This window comes from Gymnogyps californianus, chromosome 3 (genome assembly GCF_018139145.2).
Source record: "Gymnogyps californianus isolate 813 chromosome 3, ASM1813914v2, whole genome shotgun sequence".
Taxonomy (NCBI): Eukaryota; Metazoa; Chordata; class Aves; order Accipitriformes; family Cathartidae; genus Gymnogyps; species Gymnogyps californianus.
The window spans coordinates 47,595,522-47,615,728 of NC_059473.1; the positions used below are offsets into that span (position 1 = coordinate 47,595,522).

The 20,207-nt window shown below is 39.1% G+C and overlaps 1 protein-coding gene across 2 annotated transcripts; it reads left to right on the forward strand.

Annotated features, from left to right (window-relative positions):
- The first annotated feature begins 391 nt into the window (after positions 1–391).
- On the forward strand, positions 392–19,851 carry PHF10 (PHD finger protein 10). 2 transcript variants are annotated; one of them, XM_050895199.1, is made up of 12 exons: positions 800–868; positions 3,677–3,783; positions 4,350–4,480; positions 5,274–5,357; positions 6,753–6,886; positions 6,999–7,148; positions 8,348–8,457; positions 10,014–10,167; positions 12,607–12,762; positions 17,544–17,652; positions 17,934–18,122; positions 19,595–19,847. In XM_050895199.1, the coding sequence occupies exons 1-12, from the start codon at positions 800–802 to the stop codon at positions 19,678–19,680; spliced, it is 1,479 nt and encodes a 492-aa protein (XP_050751156.1). In that variant the 3' UTR covers positions 19,681–19,847. The 2 variants fall into 2 exon arrangements, with proteins under 2 accessions (XP_050751155.1, XP_050751156.1); XM_050895198.1 differs by lacking the exon at positions 12,607–12,762 and having other exon boundaries at positions 392–868; positions 19,595–19,851.
- The last annotated feature ends 356 nt before the right edge of the window (positions 19,852–20,207 follow it).

Here is a 20,207-nt window from a genome sequence, read left to right on the forward strand (position 1 = left end):
GAGGGTCTCTCCTGCCGGGGAGGGCCACGCTCCGCCTTCGCCCGGCCGTAACGGCGGGAGCGGCGACACGGCGGGAGCGGGACGCGGCGCGGGACGCGGCCCCGGGGCGCCGCCCGGCGCGCAGCTGGCTCGGCGCTTCCGCGCAGCGGCGGGGCCGGCTTCAAGCGCCCTCCTCGCAGGGGCGAGCGCGCTCGTGCCGGCTCCTCCGAGTGCGCCCCCCGCCCCCCGTACACCCCTCCTGCGGGGGCTGATGGTTCACAAACGTAGCTCGTCCCCGGCTGACGTTCCCGGAGACGGGAGCCTGGCGGCGGAGCAGCCCGGCCCTGCTGGGTGCCAGCTCCCGCGCCGGTCAGCGGCGGCGGCGGCGCTCGGCGCTAACCACCGCGGGGGGATGCTGCCCCTCCGCCCCGCGCTGCTGCCCAAGCGCTACCGAGGCGGCTCGGCTCCGCGCTCGCGGCCGGGCCGCGCGGCCGCCCGAGCGGCGGCGGCGGCGGCAGCAGCAGGAGGAGGAGGAGGGCGCGGCGGCGGCGGCGGGGCCCCGGCGTTGGGCCCGCGCGGCGGCGGCAGCGGGGCGGGCCGGGTGCCGGTCCGGCGGCGCGGGCCGGGGTCGCCGCGGGCTGCCCGGAGGGGGGCGGAGCAGGAGCTGCGCGAGCCGCCGCGCTCGTGCGCGAGCTGGCCGGTAGGGGCCGTTGCCACCCCCCGCAGGGGGAGGGGAGGCGGAGCCGGGCGCGGCGCGAGGCCGGGTCGCGCGGCGGCGGCGCTTCTCCTCGCCCAGCCGGCGGCGGCCCCCGCGGCGGTCATGGCGGCCGTCCTGTCCCCGCGCCTCTGCGACAGCGACCCGGCCACGCCCGGCGCCCAGTCCTTGAAGGTGAGAGCGGGCGGCGGCCGTGGGGCTGCGGGCCCAGCGCGGCGGCCCGGGGCTGCGGCGCAACAGCCGCCTCGGCGGGAGGCCTCGCCCGGCCCCCCCGCGTGGGCGCCGTGACCCCCCCCTCTCCCCCGCTCCCCGGGCTCGCCGCACGCCTCCCAGGGGAGCCGGGCAGCGGCGGGCGGCCTCTTGGCGGGGTGGTTGGCGCCCTCCCGCGCCCCAGGCCGAACTTCGGGTGCGTGTCCAGGGCTGGAGGGGCGAGGCCCCGCTGGGTGCCCGGGCCCGCCCTCCTTCCTAAAAGTCCTTACGCGCCTCCCCGGGTGCGGCGCGGCGCGGCAGCTCATTCCGTAGCGCGGCAGCGCCCCAGCGTCGCACCCGGCAAAGTTTGGGTCTGGTCGCAGGCTCTTCTGCGTAGGCCTGCTGAATTGTACCCGCTCTTCCCAGGCACCGCTCGGGCTTCTGGCACCAAGTACTTGCTGCTGTTTCTGCGCCCGCGCTCGGATGCAGATTTGCAGTTAGTTTCTGAAAGACATCTTGGTAATTCGGGCTTTCCGATTGCGTAATAAAGGGTCGTTACATAGGTCTTATAATTGATAGACGTACTAGGAATTCATAATATAACCTTACTTCGTAAGGACTAACAGGCGTTCTACAGAAGCATGCGTTTTCAAGGGAAGAAGGGGCTTTTTTTGGCAATATTTGACTTCCCATGTAAAGAAAGCCACAAGACTGTCCCTAATTATTATTTTTGGTACAGTAACAGTGGCTGAACTACAGCGTGTCTTAGATTGCAGCGCAAATGTTTTCACTTTTTCTGCAAAGTCCTCTGCAACAAACTGTCTCATTTTCTGGGGTGTTTTAGCCTGTGAGCCTGTGTGATTGAATTTGCTGAAGTTTTCAGCAAATAAGAAAGCAAAGATGGAAATGGAAGACGTTCATCTCTCCTGTGGTATGGGTGCTCATATTTTTTAACAGTACTGGATTTAATAAAAGAAAATTTCAAAGCAAAAGGAGAAACTGATGTGAGGCACTTCCTCTTAACTGTCAGGTTGAGATCTATCTTTTAAAAATGTTTTGAAGTCTCTTGGTAGCTTTGGTATAGCAAAGCATGGCTTTGGCCCTGTTCGTGTTTTTGCCTAGTAGTTGAAAAGGTTTGGAGTGCATTAACATTCCTTGTGGGACGTAGGGATGAACTGCTGATGAGACATAGCAGTGTCACAAAGTACTCTAGTGCGATATTGTTTTGATTGGGGACTGCTCCTTAGTTTGTCTGATTGAGTTTATACAGGGTGTTCTCAGCAATACTAGGAAATAGTATTACTAATAGTACTAGCGGAGATGCTACTTACCTGATTGTTTAAGTATAGCTGCATTAAGAAAGCACAGTTTCATTAAATTTGCTTTTCAGTTTTTGTTACTGTATGAAAGATATTCTCTCTGCTACTCCACCAGAAAGAAAAAAATTTGTAAAGAATTGTGGAAAAACATTAAATAAACCAAAAATACAGGAGACAAATGCTTTTTCCCTGTGGCCTGTCTTCATTATAGTACTGTGAAATGTTACATAACAAAAGTAATGTATTCTCATTTGCTGGAATCTTTTTTAATGATATTTCAAGTGATATGATATGTAAAACATATTAGAATGAAAGACATTAGCTAAGGTAGACCTAATAATTGTTCTTGTCATTATTTAATAAGTGAGTATAATTGGGCTTGATCCATTTATTTCTGACAGGTTAATTCTTTCTTAAACTTTTCACAAAAGTTATGAAATGTGATTCTTTCATACTGCTCTGGAGTTTCGATTACTTAAAGAGCTATCTTGTTCTTGGCTCTACTACTGGTGACAAGAGGCGATACACTTGAACACTTCTGCCTTCTGTTTCTCAGTTATAACCATGCAAGGGTGGTCACTAAATGCTTTGAGAGCTGTTGATGATGTAGGTGGGAGGTGTATGGTGTTATTGGACAACAAAGCAGTGAAAACCGCAAGAAGACCAACTGAATCATTGGTCTGCTAGATTTTACGGAACTCTTTGTTTTGTTTTTCTCCTCTTCACCCTTTAATCCCCTTCTTCATATAGATCTCATGAAATCTGAATAGTGACACCTGTGTAAGACTTCTTCTAAATGGTCCCTTGTAATAGCTTTGTTCTCTTCTGTGTCTGTTGCAATACAACTTCAGGTTTTTTCTTTTATTTATTTTTTCCCCACAAAAGACAAGTCTTTGCTACTTGCGGTAATCATATCTTTTTGTAAACTGTATACCATTGCTTTTATTTTAACTGTATGTCCTTAAACTCCTGTATTGCTTTTGGTAATATTTTCCTTGATTTTATAAGCATCAGCTGTCAGCAAGGGCTTGGTGTTTTTGCTCTGCCCTTGCTTTTGCTTTTGCGAGCTAGCCTGATTAAGTGAATTAGTCTTGTCCCTGACTGTCACCAGTGAGGGAAGTTTGCTGGGTCTACAGCTATCTGGCCGTGCTGATGCCATAGGTAGTTTACATTAAGAATGATGAACTCTGTGGTCAGAGCCACAGCTCTGTCTATTCAGTGCTCCACCTATGCAACAGGTGAGAAACTACCCAGTTCTCCTTCTGTGCCACTATGTGTCATGCAGCTAGTTTATAGCAAAGAATAATTTGCTACGTAAACTGTCCTATGAGTTGTTTGTAAAGAGCGTTATTAAATAGCTCAGTAGTTCAGGTATATTTGAACTGTGGATTGCTTTGCAATATTTTTTGATGTTTTACATTATCTACTGAATACTCGTTAATTTTTTTAATATTTATCTTCATTTTCATTTCAGGATGACACAGAAGAAAATTCCAATGACGGCAGCCAGCCATCCAAAAGACGACGTATGGGCTCAGGGGACAGTTCTCGGAGCTGTGAAACTTCTAGTCAAGACCTTGGGTAATACCATTTTTTACAATTCTCACTTTTTTTATTGCTAGTCTTACTGTATTGTTTGATATGCTTAAGTATTAGCTCTTCTTTCTTTGCTTGTATATTCTTCATATATCTTTCTGAATTGAGGCAATGTCCTATGAGTAGCTAGCTGTCTTTTTCTCCCAGCATATTCTAAGACATTTTATTTTAAAATGATACAAAATGTGCTGCATCTAATTTACAATCAGAAGCACAGCTTACATGTTTTTAAAACATCACATATTTTTTGAATGAGTTCTGACACTGTAGTACCTGCTTTTCCTGGTGTCCTGTCTGCTATCATGGATATCCCTTTCCTCATGTTCTGTCCCTCAGCATATTGATGAATGCTGGTTTGGAGAAATATATGTGAAACGGGGTGTAGCAAAGTGACTTTGAAATGGGTCAACAGGGTGCAGTGTTCTAAACTGCTTGTCCAACTTCATAGATGTTGTTCATTGACATATAAATAGGAATTACTGAATTTCTAGAAATGTATGTATCCCTCTTAAGGATTCTTTGATTTGTTCTAACGTTGTTCTTATACTTAGATACAGCTATTTTCCTGCTGAAAACTTGATAGAATACAAGTGGCCACCAGATGAAACAGGAGAATACTATATGCTTCAGGAGCAAGTCAGTGAATATTTGGGTGTGACTTCCTTTAAAAGAAAATATCCAGGTATTTATTTTTAAAGTTTTTGTTCTAAAAATCTTTGTCTTTGTACAGTTTGGATGTAATCTGTGTCTCTGACTATAGCATGAGCCAAATGATTAAAAAAAGACCCTGGCAAAAGCAGACCTGAGTTATGTATGTTGTACTTCTTATTTTTGTTACTGGCATATTGCAAATATGTCCTATGGTTTTTGAAGTAATTTAAGACTTTTTGGTATTGCCACTGAAAATCTGTAGACAAGTCTGATTTGGGAGTTATATCAGCAAGTACCTTTTGAAAACTGACCTCAATTTTATTTTTAAGTATTTTGTTGATGATTTCTTACTATATAGCTATATCTCTACATTCTGTTTCCTGAATTGTGGCAACATTTCTACACTGTAGAAGAATTTTAAAAAATTAATTGGGGAGGTTCTAGGATTTGAGCCTTCATCATTCAGAATTGTCAAATCTGTTTCTTCTGTCATGGAATTTATTTTTAAAAGGCATATGAAAAGAAAATAAGAATATACCTTCAGTGCTTGATAGTGTTTTCTGCATCTGAGCTCATATGTCAGGTTTCTTCAGTATTTCTGTAAATCATAACTACAGGCAAGGTACTCAAAAAAACTGACCGTGTCCCTACAGTGTATATTAAATTTAAAATTAATTTATAAAATTATCGTGTTTGTTGGAATAGTAGTATAGTACAGACTCTCACTGCCTGGAAATAAAATTGTCAAAATACTTTAACACGGTCTATGGGGGAGTTTGAGTAACTGCACACATTTTTATTGCTCTTTTTTGTTTTCTTTGGAGATTTAGAAAGACGAGATCTGTCTCACAAGGAGAAACTCTACCTCAGAGAACTAAATGTTATCACAGAGACTCAGTGCACACTAGGTAAGAAAACAAATTGTTAGATTCCTTGTTACGGTATTAAAAATATGACACATTGAAAATGTGATTCAGTTTGGTAGAGAAGAATTGTATCACTCTCAACTGAAAATGTGAATTCTGAAATGAAAACTGGTTTATTATTAATTTGTGTAAAGTGGCCATGAGGTTTCAGTATTCCAGATTTATTATAAAAAAATTAATTTTGGATCTATGCTAATTACTTAGCAAAATCCTTTCTATGTTGTAAATTAACTTCTAGAACCTTTTTCTCCTTTTAGAAAAGAGAACACCATAATTTTTCAAATTAAAAAGTACATCAGTCTTGTTTTGCTGATTTGGTTGGAACTCAGCGAACATTAGTGTATCTTATACGGTTCAGTTTATATGTTAGAAGGGTGTGTATTAAAGCACTTAAATGTACTTGAAATGGAATGATGTCATTGATGTGGCTTATATTGAAAGAGCTTGAAGTATTTTTTTCTTCCTCTGCTAATACATGTGACTTGGAGCATGTTAAGAGATTAAATGATGCCTGTCGCATTTTTTTTCTCTATATCATGGGTCTGTGCAAATGTAATGTCATTTTATATACTAACAATCTTTGATATACCACCTTTATTTCTCACCTGCCGGCTCTCTTAATTTTTTATTTATTTTTTTTTTTAACTTAAATATGTGGGAGAGAATAGTATCTAATTTTTATCAATATTTATATATTCTGCCTCATATGTCCAGTAGAGATGTGTGCTGAGTTAACTATCCCCGTTTTTTAAGGTTGTATTTATAATCAGTGGTAGTAACACAAGTCAACCTCCATTCTGTTGTCAATGTTTGGAGATTAGTTGTGTTGGAACCTTTAAAGGAGGAGCTCTGCAGTGTAGCTGCCAACTGAGGCATTCTGACTTCTGAACTGCAAATGCTTTAATTGGGAGTCAGGAGTCTGTGTGCAGTTTGCTGCTCTGAATTGCCCTCACAGTGATTCTTCCTTGATTTGTATAGAGAGGTTATGTAAACCTCATAATTTCGGTTAAGGTTCTCAAAGTTAATGAAACTAACACTTCACCAATATTGGAAACTGAAACTAACAGTTCACCAGGTCCTGCTTAGAACAAAAGTTCTGCCTCACGGGGGAGTTTAGTAGCTGGCTGAGTCAATGTGAAAGGGTTTGTAGCTGGAAGGAAGAAAAGAAATGAGCCTTGGCTCCTTGGGTAGAAGCAAACTCCTGATCAGCCTTGAAAGCTAAACGGCACAAGTTCACTCCTGCTTGAGAGAGGGAGAAGCATTGTGCACAGCAGGTTGTCTTTAGCTGCTCAAAAACTTGAGTTGATCGTTGTGGGATATAAATAATCTACAGTTAATTTTGCCGGATAGCATCATTATTGCTTTTATCTATTTTAGGTCTAACAGCTTTGCGTAGTGATGAAGTAATTGATCTTATGATTAAAGAATACCCTGCCAAACATGCTGAGTATTCTGTTATACTGCAAGAGAAAGAACGTCAGCGAATAACAGATCATTATAAAGAGTACTCTGTAAGTAACTAGCATATAAGTGAACCAGATCTGTAACGTGGAGTATAAGAAAAGGCTGTTCTCAAACTGATAGTGAAATGTATGTGAATTGATAAAATTGTTTTTATTCCAGCAAATGCAGCAGCAGAACACACAGAAAGTAGAAGCCAGTAAAGTTCCAGAATATATTAAAAAAGCTGCCAAGAAAGCTGCAGAATTCAACAGCAATTTAAACCGAGAGCGGATGGAAGAAAGAAGAGCCTATTTTGATTTACAGACACATGTAGGCAGATTTAGTTTTCTTATCAATGTCAATAGGTAGCTTCTTGCTTGTCTCAGTAAAGTTGGTTTTGGTACCAGTTTAACTATTTTTTTATCAAGGGTTTTGATTAGTCTTGTTTCAGTCATGTAGGGACTTAAACAGTTTTGCTGTTAAATGGGTAATACTGCTAAAAATAATAATCTCAAATACATTTAATGTGAAAACTTTTTTTTTAACTTGAAAATACTTGTCTCAGAAAGCTTTAAAAATTTCAGTGTTACTTTGTTGTCATGTCTTTAATCTGCTGGTAGTAGCATTAAACTAAGAGGGATGTTTAGGTTACTAAGAAGCTTCTGTTGCTATTGTATCCATTCATATAAATGGCTAATTCTTTTTTGGAATACCTCCAAAATTTTGCCTGAACAATACCTAGAGTAAAAAAGTAAACTATTTATCCTCTAAAAGAGTGCTGCCTGTCGATGTTATGCCCTTGGTTTTGTTAGGTGTTATATTATTTTTGTATTAGATCTCCTTCATGCTTCTGTGCCTGATTTAAAAAAAAAATAAACTAGCTGGCATTTTGAAGCAGGACTGTTCTGCTTGTGTAAAAACAGTGCATCAAAAATTTTCTCTATGCAAATTATGACATCACAGTCTATTATGGAAAATTTACATTTTTCTGGTATTGAGCCATGTTAGAGACAAGATAGTGGATAATTAGTTTTATTTCTTTCTAAGGGAAAGAAGGTTTCTGTATAAGCTTCTCCTTTCCATATTTTCATATTATTAATGGGATTTTTTTTATCGTACAGTCTGGTTTCAGAATTAGATGGACATGTTCTTGCTACCCTCTACCAATATGGACCAACAATGATAATTCATGCTAAAGCTGCCAGTCAGAAAAGTTAATGTTTACTGTTTCAATTGTTAGATTTTAATTTTTAAATTATTTTACATAATATACTGTTTAGAAGTAGTCTTACCTAGTATTCGTTCAGTTCGCTAGATACTTAGTGATTGGACTTAATCCGTAATACTATTTTGTGAGTGGGATCTCTTACCGTTTTAATGAATTGGATTTCCCATGGGAGAACTCGGGTAGCTGTTCCAACTCAATAAAACTGGCTAGTTAAAAAATATTTGGGGGGGTAGATGGTGAGGAAGGCTCAAAAGTTTGTACATGAAACAAAAACGTCATTGTTTTGTATTAAACAATACAGATCATCCAGGTGCCTCAAGGAAAATACAAAATCTTACCTACAGAGAGAACAAAGGTTAGTCCTTATCCAGTGGCTCTCATACCTGGCCAGTTCCAGGAGTACTACAAAAGGTATGTTAAAAGCATCCTAACTGTCGATTCTGTTTCACTGATCTATTTTCTCTACATCTAGCAGATGGAAAACATTTCAGTGTATTTACTGAAATGTAAGGTTTTGAATTAATTTTATGTTTGAGACACTTGCTAGTCTAATAGATGCATAGTGTGACAGCTTTTGTCAACAAAACAGTAGTGGCTGCGAGAGTACCGTCTCTGCTGATGTATCGCGGTGCCTGAGATTTGGCCTGCTCAGATATTTACAGTGGTAAAAGAAGACATTGATTTCACTCCTGCCACCCTCATGTGTTTACTTATCATCTGCCTCTGAATGTGTGCTAAGATTAATGTTGCAATATCAAAATGTTGTAATGCTGGCTTGTGATCACGTTTTCCGTGTGACAGTCTTACTGTCCTTTTTTAAATTTTCAGAAAGTTTTTAATTTTAAAAAAAAAAATTGATTGGTCTTGTGGGCTAAGTTTAATGTCGGATTTGTAAGTGAGAGGGGAAAGTATTGCGAGTTGGATCTTTATATTTCATGAAAAATGTTTACTTAACTGTCTAAACAAATTTAAGGCTTTACCAGTGGCATGCTTCCATTTGACAAATACATACTGATTTGAAAATTGTTGCCTGAGTCTTACCATCTGTGCAACAGAGATGGTACTCATCCTATACATGCATGGTTTTCTTTAGAGAAGCTCTTTATCTGCATATGCCTTGCTCATTCCAGTGTGTGCATACAGCCCACCTCAAATTTGCATGTTACAGGACATTCTTGAAGGACTTGAATTTTATTAAATTAATTGAATTAAAAATGCTAGATATCTTGTTTATTTTGCACTTATAAGCCGCAAGTGAAACTGCTTATCCTTCTTAATAAAGGACACAACTTTTCAAAATACACATCAAAATAATATCCTATTCCTTACAATGCTTGTCCTTAATAGTAAAAGGACTTCCACTTTTTTCTTAATATTTAAGGTTAAAAAAAAAAAAAGGGTAGATTACACATGTTAAGCTGTATCTGGCTATAAGCAATGTGATTAGATCTTCACATTCTTCTGAAATTATATTTTTATAAGCATTTTTTTGTTCTCCTTCAATAATCAAGGAACTCAGACATATAGCTATATTCTTTACTTACTTTGCTTTGCACCCTAGCTGTTTGTGTGCCCTGCGTTAGAACTGTTGTGCACATGCTATGTGGGCACTGTACATTTATAAACAAAGTGTATAGTCTGTTGGGCATAGTAATGTGGATTTGTTAAAATTTGTAGGGTTCTGTGGCCTCTTATGATTATGTAGGTTTGGAACATTGCAAATACGCTCTTCCTGTGTTCCACAAATATCTGCTATACAAAGAAGACAAGTACTAGATGGTATCACATTTGGGAGGAGAAATTAGTATGTTTCCTATGTTTTCAGGACTGCATGTTTTTATGTGCCTTCCTGAAAAAAGGGAGCTTTTCTTAATCTTTCTCATTGAAGTCCTTATATGCTGTGTGACTTAATATTTATGCATAAAGTACACATGAATTAATTTTATTTATTTATTTATTAACTTTAGATACTCTCCAGATGAACTTCGTTACTTGCCATTAAACACAGCTCTTTACGAACCTCCTTTGGATCCAGAGCTGCCTGCATTAGACAGTGATGGAGATTCAGATGATGCAGAGGAAGGGCGAGGTGATGAAAAACGGAAAACCAAAGGCAATTCGGTGAGACAAATTGAAAGTATTCTTCAACAAAAAAATCCTTTACCTTCACTTTTGTTAGTTTCAGTAGTTTCTTAGTAGAATCTTTAACGTTTGCAAAATGGAGAATCGTAAACTAAGTGTACTCCCTTTTTTAGTACTTCTCTTTATTTTATAACATTGCTCTCCAGCTTTCCGTTTTGCTCCATTTTTAAAGTAAATCAAACAAATATTTGAAATTTCAGGCCCTTTCTTCCTTCTTTTTAAAGAAATCTTGAAGAATCTTCCCAACCGCAGCTCTTCATTACGCCCTTTTCCCCAAGGGGAAGTTGCTAGCATTTCTGAGGGGAATGAACACTGTAGTTCAGGTCACAGCATATTTTGCTATTTAAGTCCCACAGAATCTGTCACTAAAGCAAAGGTGTCGATAGCCTGGTGACTACTTCTTCATGTGACATAGAAGCAGGAAGTACTCGATACAGAAACAGTTACTTTATTCCAATTTAAAGAGAAGGTAAAAAGCACTGGATTTTTGCTTTACAATACATCTTTAAAAAGATGTTTGTATTCTCTCTCTTTATGCAAACACAAAATTAACTGTTACTAGAAGTTAAGGGAAACTTTCACATACCTACCTTGATAGTGTTTTAAGTGCCCAAGAGCAGCTGAGCTTCAGATGAGCTGTCCGAGTATAACTGAACCATTGGTATATTGGTGTAGTTAGTATGTTGGTGACAACCACTTTCCAGAAGTTTAACCCTGATTTTAAGATAAATAGAATGTAAACTCACAGGTGCATTTAAGAGTTTCTAGTTCAATTGATGAACATGTTAGATGGTGCGTATATATAATGCTAAATTTTGCCATATAAACATTTATTTTGTTTGAATATTCATAAGATACTCATAACTGAAGAAGAAAGGAAGGGGTCAGCTTGTAGGCTAACAAGGGAGAGACAGCTGTGAATACATCCTTTCTGCTTGCATTTTTTGGAGAAAAAGAAATCGTATAAACTAAGCATGCCAAATGTCAACTCAGAATTTTGGTTTAATCGCACTCCAGCTTTTTTACAGTTGGTCTTTAACCATTTCTTCCCAGTTCCCTTTTCCACTGACTTCCATTCCCCTTAATGGTAAACAAAAGTAACTGGACCGAGCAGACTATCCTTTGATTTTTCACAGAAGTTCAGAAGTCTTTTTGGTGACAGAATGCAGAAGGAAAAATGTCCTTGTGTTTGAAAAAGTGTAGGGAAAATTTAAAATGAGATTCCTGTGAAGTGGGTTTGGCTATGGGAGCAGGGGTTCTTTGCTAGTCATTGGGGCATATTGTTCAGGAAAAATATCTGTTGAACACAGAGGTGAGTAGTTGTCAGGCCTCTTTTCCTGAGTTTTGGGGTACCTACCATTCATCAGATCTCCCTGGTGAGTCCTACGATATGCTTTGTTTTTTCCTTTTTCACTCTCCCCATTGTTGGAGTCAGGTAGCAATTTTCCTGTTCTGTAGTATTTTAATGGGCCTGTCCTAAATAACCCTTCCCCTAAAATAACGGTGGATACCATTTCTTGTTGCCACATAGTTTGCTTTGCTTTTGTGTTATACTCCTCCCTTTGCCCTGTGTCTGTTTTGTCTGTTTTGATTTTAGGCTCTAGGGCATAAGCTGATTACTATTATGTTTTTACAGAGTGCCTTTTACTGTAGGGCACCATTGTTATTTGGCCTTTTGGTTTTTATTGTAATAAATGCGATTAATCATATTGCTTTCTTCTGGAGCTTTTTGGAGGCTTTTATTAACACTTTTCTGAGAAAAATCTTGTGCTGCTGCTCTTAATTATGCTTACATTGATCTCACCCTCTTTGAACCTCTTCCCCTCTTTCTTGCCTCCTCATTCCTTAAAAAAAAAAATGCTTTAACTGCAGCATAAATTCTGTTGTTTGGTTCTGTATTAAATATTGAAGTGTGTTTTGCCTTTGATGGCATTCTGCTGCAATCCAAATTAAATATTTAGATTGCTCCTGGTGAATATAGTAGATGAAGGTGGCAGAAAAAACCTTCACGTGTTTAATTCAAGGCAGTGCTATTTGGTAGTACACTTTAAATGCATGGCAAGGGCACTTTTAACTTTTTGCTGGCCCTTTACTTTGTAAACAACATCTTGTATATTGTGGATTTCTTGCTGACTTTTAAAGGAAAACGGTTCAAAGAATTACACTGTTGTGCTCCCCACTCTGGTATCAAGACCAACTGGAAAACATGACTGCTATTGCTGATGCCAGTCTCTTAGCATGAGAAAAAATAGTTAATGAAGGTTATGAGCAAAGGTGTTCTAGATTGTGATGTACCCCATGCTTTTGCAGAAGGAAAGATATATCCTTCTCTTACCTTAGTTGGCTCTAAGGGGCATAGGAAAGACTTGTCTGTCTATCCAAAAAATAAAAAATATAGCTATGGTATTTTTATTATAGGACAATTCGTCTGGCAATGTATCTGAAGGTGATTGCGCCACAGACAACCAGGAGGATTCTTTTCAGGGAAGACAAAAAACAAGAGACAAAAGTGCTACTCCAAGAAAAGATGGTTCCAAACGTTCTGTATTATCCAAATCAGTTCCTGGGTACAAGGTAGAAGAAAAAAGCCCCTGACTGAACTTCTTTACTGACCAGCCTCTCCCTGAAATATTTGTTTTTCAATAATATGGAACTTCTGCTTGCTGTACTTCACTAGCTGCTCTCCTGTTGTGTGCTCCATCTGTTTGCTTCCTTACTTCCTTTTTGCTTTTATTTCATGTGGGGCTTTCCTTTACCCTAGCTATACAGTGGCCTCTGTTTCTGTTAACTTCTCAGATTCCCAGGCAGTAACACCAGAAAAATCCATTGTGGATTTATCATTGGAACTCCACATCTTTCTGTCTGCCTTAACATAGCAGTCAGAATTACTTGCCAGTTCAAAACTAGCATTCAGTATCCATTATTTTTTCTCTACTGTTTAGTATGGCAGCATACCAAGAGATCAGTGCTGTAAAGTGCAGCTACGTGGCTGAAAATATTGTTATGACGTTCATTTTAAATACAGCCTTTCATCCTGAGGTGTTACAACGTATAGGATGGAAGGCAAGAAGCTTACTATAGTTGTATAGGCAACACTACGTAATCACTTTAACAGTATATGGAAAATAGCTTTTTATGTAGTTCATACTATGTAGAAACATTTGTGGGCAATGTGCTTTTATCCAGGCTAAAAACTTGGTGAGGATGTTAAGACATTTCAGCTGTCAAGCAGTGATTGCCAAACCTAAGACCCAAATCTTCAGTATTACTGTATAATAATTTCAAAAATTAAGGTAACAATAAGATGAAGATAAAAATACTTTCCAGAAGAAATGGGAATTGACGTGCATTATTTATGTGTTGTTATTCTGCATACTAAGAGAGGATCTGAATATAATGTAACACTTTTAAAGCACGTTATTGCCTAGTCCTGTTCCACTGAAAGGAATGAGAATTTTCCATTGATTTACGTGGGAGCAGGAATAGACCCATAAAGAGGGAAAACACTACATTAAGATAGGGTTTAGTATTTAGCAATCAGGAACGCTTGTTAAGAGAGGTTATGGAAAACGGAACACTTTTGTGAGTGACAAGATCGTACATATTGAGAAACTGCCTCAGCAGAAGTGAGCTGTTGATGGCTTGCATTTTATATTCACAAATACCTACTATCTGTATTTACCAGGTTAATAGGAAATAAACTATAACTTACGTTAAGAAGCTAATTTCCAGCAAGAATTGGACAGCTTTGATAAATTTTCTTTACATACAGCATCTGTACAAGTTCATAACAGATAGCAAGCTCCAGTTGCGTTTTCTCTTTTCAGGAACTTACTAAGAAATATGCAAACTATGGAGATTTAGACTGTGGTACCATATGTATATTTTTTTATATGTAACTTTGCAAATTGTTGTAGACACAGAATGCATACCAATATTCCCATGAACATGAAATCCAAAGATGGAGCTTGAAATTTTTTTTTAGCTTTGTATAACTTGACATTAGAGATTGTGTGCCACCGGTTTACAGAAGTTTCACTTAGCTGTGAGATGCCCGAGTGTTTGATTAGTCCAATCTATTTAATGGCCTTATGAATGCATAGGGAGAGAACTGATGGAGCAGAACTTTCTGCAAAGTTCTGAACTTCTAATTGTAGAAGAGTAATGGCAGTATACAGCATTGCATTTTGAAAATAGATTCCTGTAGCAATTACTTATTGGTTCAAAATCACCGATTGTGTTAGGAACAAGGTATTACTGCAAACCTACAGAGCCACATCTTTGCAACGTCAGCGTACCCTGCCTGCATCAGCCATCAGGCTGTTGATAAGTCAAAGGTGGTGATGTTGTGTTGGGAGGGTGAGAGGATTGGCTTTCTTGTTTGTGGGAATGTTTAAACGCTTTCAGTAAACCCAATAACATGAGCTGTTTTAACTGGTAAGACAGAAGGATTCTTGTTTGTTTGTCTATAAAACCACCAGATAACGATACACCGTATGTGCCTAAATGTTAAGGCACTTTGAGCTGAAGGCTTAACTGATTTAAAATGTTGTCCCTGTGAATTCTAAATCTTTGTAATACTTTTGTTCTGTATTGTTCTCTAATATTTGACTATTTTTGTAGGACAGTAATCTTTTGGTTACATGTTAAAATTGAAGGATAATTGCTATGGCATCAACATGCAAATGTATAGTTATAGCCACATTATGAGTATTACAGGATTCACACATTTCCACTGAGTTATTTTTGAGTAAAAGAAATAATGTATTTTATATGGAGCCATTTTTATTGTCAGTTCTTTAACAAAGAACGGTTAGCATGTGTTTTACATTTTGTCATGTTACAAGTAGCGAGTCTTTGTTGCTGCAGGACTGGCTACTACAATTGCACACACAGGGTACTGTTAAAAGTACAGGAGATTTTTTGCACATAAAACTGAAATGTATTCAGAAACTATATTTTACAACGCTTCTGTTTTGGGTCACTGTATATGAAAATGGAACGCTTTGCATTCAGAATAGGACCTTACAAAAATGGTGTAGTTGGAATGCTTACTTTTGAGAGCTGCAGCACAGCAGCATGGAAGTGAAAACTTACAGAGCAGGCAGTCATCGTTTTGACCCTGCAGTCATTTTCTCTCCCTTCCTCATCCCACTAAGATGAGGATGTAGAAAGCAAAATTTACTCTAATCAGATGGGCTATTGTGACTTCCCATTTGGATCTGATGGACTTTTTTCATAGCGTTTCTAAAAGCCATTTATGGTGGTAGAACTTGAACTGATTTGAAATGTGAATAGTCTTGCCTTTTTTTTTTTTTGTAAAAATACTTCCATACTGTTGGAACCTTATTATTAATAGGCTGTGATTCTCACCCCCCCAACATGCACGATTTCTAATGAACACAGTTTAGTGAAGTAAGACTAGATGGAAGCATTGTTAATAAATGCATCTATATCAGTGTCTAACTTTAGAGTTATGTATCAGTGTGTTAACTGCACATACCCTAACGCAGGTACAGTCACTGAAAAGCAGCTCACTTTGGTTTTGCTGGAGTACCAGGGAGTATGCTGCTGTACATTAAAGGCAGTAAAACACAAATCCGTAACAAACCAGAAGTCTGATTAGAAAAGTGCACTTGCTATTCTAGAAAGGCTTGGTTTACGTAGAAATAGATAAAAACACAATAAAAAAAATTAGAATGTAGCCTAAACAACGGAAGGGTAAATGCTGCAACACTGACAAGGTTTAAGCATGTGCCACTTTTGTTGGGAGGAGCAGGGTATAAAGGTATACATGTAGGACACATAGTGTAGTTAACAGTAAAAGAGTTTATGTGTGATTTTGCTTCCATTATATTTATTATTTTGTAGAGACGTTTGTGAATGTTAGACTTCTTTTACTGTTTTATTATATTTATGTATAAAACAGGTTGACTCTGCTTTTTTAAAATAAATAAGCAAAAAAAAGTCTGTATGAATGCCTCTGTCATCTTTTGAAGGAAGTTACCGATAAACATCTGGTATGGTGTTTTGTTTTCTTAAATAAAACTCTTTAGACCAGACCATTTGAAGCAGACTGTAGCCATGTTTTAACTTAAAAAGCAGATTGAAAACTTCAGAAAACTTAAAGCAATGTGTCCTGACTACTCCAAAAATGAGTCAAGATATTAATTATCTTGCTAGGTGCTAGAAAAAACTGGCTGGGGAAATAGATACACTTAAAGATAAGTTGTATTGCAAAAGGTCTCAGTAATTTTTTTTTTTTTTAATATAGAGAGAGAGTTCTGTTTTCACTTTTTAAATTCGTTTTAAAAGTAGGCTTCATTCTTCTCCGCACATGTGGTTGGTAGTTGACTGGGACTCTTCTTGCTTACTGACAAGCCGTTTAGTTCCTTAGAAAACGGGATATGCCTTGAACTCCCTCTACTAGCTGCGTCTTTGCAGCAACATTTTTTTTAAAACTCTGGCACTAGTTGATTTAACATCAGTGAGTACTACATTAATTTTGAACCGCATTTCTCACTAATTTCATTATGCAGTGGTCAAAGCTCAACAATATAACTACTGAAATGTTTCTGAAATTTGTAATGCCTTTCTTCTTTGGTCCTCATCGGGATAAAACTCCGTCGGTGTATCTCTTGGGTTGGGACACAGAATACATACACAAATGTTACTCATTGTAACAGCCTGCTATTTCTCTCTTACCTTTTAAAAGGATCTCATGGACCCAAATACACTCCAGATGATCACTTAGATGATGAATGTGAAACTAGTTAAATGCGAGGGTGGGTATTTCTTAGAGCGATTGTGACTGGGTACAAGAAAGAATGGTAAAACAGATAGCCATGTACAGCACAGCTAACCAGATATTTTGAAACTAAAGATACAAAAATCAAGTTTATTGCTTCTGTAATTAATTTTCTATATTTAGGGACAAATGTCGTGCAAATGGAAAATTGTACTTAATTGCTTCCATAAACAGGAAATCTGCATGGAGATTCATAAAGGAAGTATTCTATATTGGGAAAAAACCCTAACATGTTTAATGCCATGTCACATTTAATTTACATTGAGGGGAATGTTAGCTGATGAATTCATAGGAAGGAGCGAGTACATGCTTTTGCTCCAATTTGATTTACATATAACTCAGTATGTGTGCCAAATGCAAAATTTTATGTAGTTAATCTACGATTTTTTTCGATGCCGCTGCTTGTCAGGTATTGTCATATGTTTTAAGGTTCACACATCATAACAGATAGTTCATTAATTTTAGGAGTTAAGGAGATATATGACATTTCCTTTTAAACCTGTAAATTCTTCTGGAATGAATTTATAGCCCTCTTCTACCCTTCCAGCCAAAGGTCATTCCAAATGCTATATGTGGAATTTGTCTGAAGGGTAAGGAGTCCAACAAGAAAGGAAAAGCTGAAGCTCTTATACATTGCTCCCAGTGTGACAACAGTGGTAAGTATCTGCATACACTAAGCGGATTCCTAAGGGAGTTTGACAGATCTTTTTGTGGAAATATTTAGTGTACTACACTTGTGTACCAACAGTTCAGTTGCCTTTTCTGTCCTTCGTTAGGACTCCATCTCTACTTAATGTTACGTGCACTAGCACATTCAGTGCACTGTGGGATCTCACCAGGAGGTGAGCTAAGCTTCAGCTTCTGTAAAAGCAAACAGTCTTAACTAATTTTCAATTTCATTTCAGACATAAAAGTAATAATATTGGTTTTAATCTAGGCCACCCTTCTTGCCTTGATATGACCCCGGAGCTTGTTGCTATGATTAAGACTTATCCTTGGCAATGTATGGAGTGTAAAACATGCATTATATGCGGGCAGCCTCACCACGAAGAAGAAATGATGTTCTGTGATGTATGTGACCGTGGTTATCACACTTTTTGTGTGGGGCTTGATGCTATCCCTTCAGGTAACAAAGTAAGAGTTAATTGTTCCCTTCCCACCTCCTCTGAGTCCTGGGCTTTCTCTGTCAGAATTAATATATGCATTGCTTTTGAAAGAATAGTTGAAAACAAGTGTGAAGGGTACGAGCAAGAAATACTGTAGGAAAGCATTCATGCTGTAGGACCCAATTTTTTAAATACGCTTTATTTCTGTATATTTGGCTGTGCACAGTTTAACCTGGCAATTCCTGTGTAGGAAATATAATTGGCTTTTACAACAGAATCCGAACAGACTCACTCAGAACTAGGGTTTTTTTTTCCATATCCACAGAATACTGAAAATAATTACCTCGTTTCATAAAAGAAACCTGTAAAGAGGCTGTATTGCTGCATATTGCTGGAGTATAGCTTTCACATTAATAAAGTGTTTGTGCTATTATTTCAGTTTCTAAATTAAAAAGTACGCTCAATTTAATATTTGTAAACCCCTTTTTAAACCCGTTCCTTCCCATTTTTTTCTTAAACATCAAAGCTGGAAGTGAAGTACCTAGATGTCAGGCAGCCTGTACCTTTAAATTTCCTGGTCACTCGTATCACCTGGCCACCCCAAGGCAGTGTAAAGAAAATAACTGGTAGCTCTGTTGCTTTTCATGTAATACTAAATCCATGGTAAGGAAGCTCATGAGTAAGCATTCAGTGGCTGCCAGTTCTGCAGTGACGGTATTCCCTGTAACTACAGTACTTCAGATATACTGTACATTCCCATTTTGGGAAGCACTGGCGCTAGCTGTCACTTTAGTACGGGTTCTGTGGCCGATTTAGCTTTCAGGCTGACCTAGGGACAGAATCTAAACAAAACAGATTATATGCCTACAAAACTATAAAATTACCAAAGCAGCCTTTGTGATTCCAGCTGTTGTAATATAAACAGTTAAATGCTTCTGCTCTTTGCTCAGCCCTTTATTGTTCCCTCAGTAAACGAGTTTTAGTACAAGCTCTGGTGATGAACCCCTGCCAGCAGTTTAATCTGTGCTGCCTGACTGCGCTGAAATAACTGACACTGGTTTGGGGAATGGGAGCCCACACCTGTGGCAGAAGAGCGACATTCCCCGGCTGCCACTCATTTCTGCTCTGAGTACCTGCCCGTAACCTCGAACTGTGGTCATTCACGTGAAGATGTAACTCGCAAACTCCAGCATCGTTTGTCAAGTTCTTTCCTAATAACCACCTCCTTAGCAGTGCTGGCACTTCTTGAGGTCCATAAAGATTAGTGTAGCCAGCTGTTACATGTAATGAGTCCGTAAGGGAGGGTGAATTTTATATTCTGCTTTCTATACCTTTTAGAAAAGATGCTTACATTTTAAGGAAAAGCACTGGTTGTTTACATTAAAGGAACTACTGCAAACAGATGAGCACCTACTAGAATGGTGAAAGGTGTGTAACTAGATGAGTGAGTAAAAAGTTAGTTTCCCAATAATTGATAACTTTCTTTTCTTAGGTCGCTGGATTTGTGATTGTTGTCAGAAAGACCCTCCCGTACCCAGAAGAGGAGGAAGAAGGGGGAAAAACAGCAAGGAGGGCTAAAACCCCCCCAAAACTTGCTGTCCAAAACTTAACTGCACAAATTAAAGTGACACTTTGGTGCTATTTAACCAACCACTCTAAGAGGAACAATGCCACTTTTTTTTTCTTTTTACCAAATAAACTTTTAATTTTGGCTATATAATGGGTTTTTTGTGATAAAAGTCACTAATCATGTCCTGGCAGAAGTCTATATAGAGACAAGCCAAATTCCCACTCAAAGAGAGAAGGCTTTCAGTAATGAAATTTAAATTGTACATGCACTGTATGTATAAAATTATAGTAATGTCCTTGTTTATTTCAGTGCACTCATCAGTAAGCTCTGTGAAAAGAAAATTACAGAGCAATTTAAATATACACTATTTGCATAGCAACTGGTTATTTTGAAAGACTCAACCAAAGCAAAAAATACTACTGGAAAAATTACCTTTGAAGGAAGAGTAGGCATGACCTGACCTTCTTACAATGTACTGCAAATTCCTTTCAGCAGAAATTTTCTTTGCAAGCTAATGACTTATTCATAAAGATGT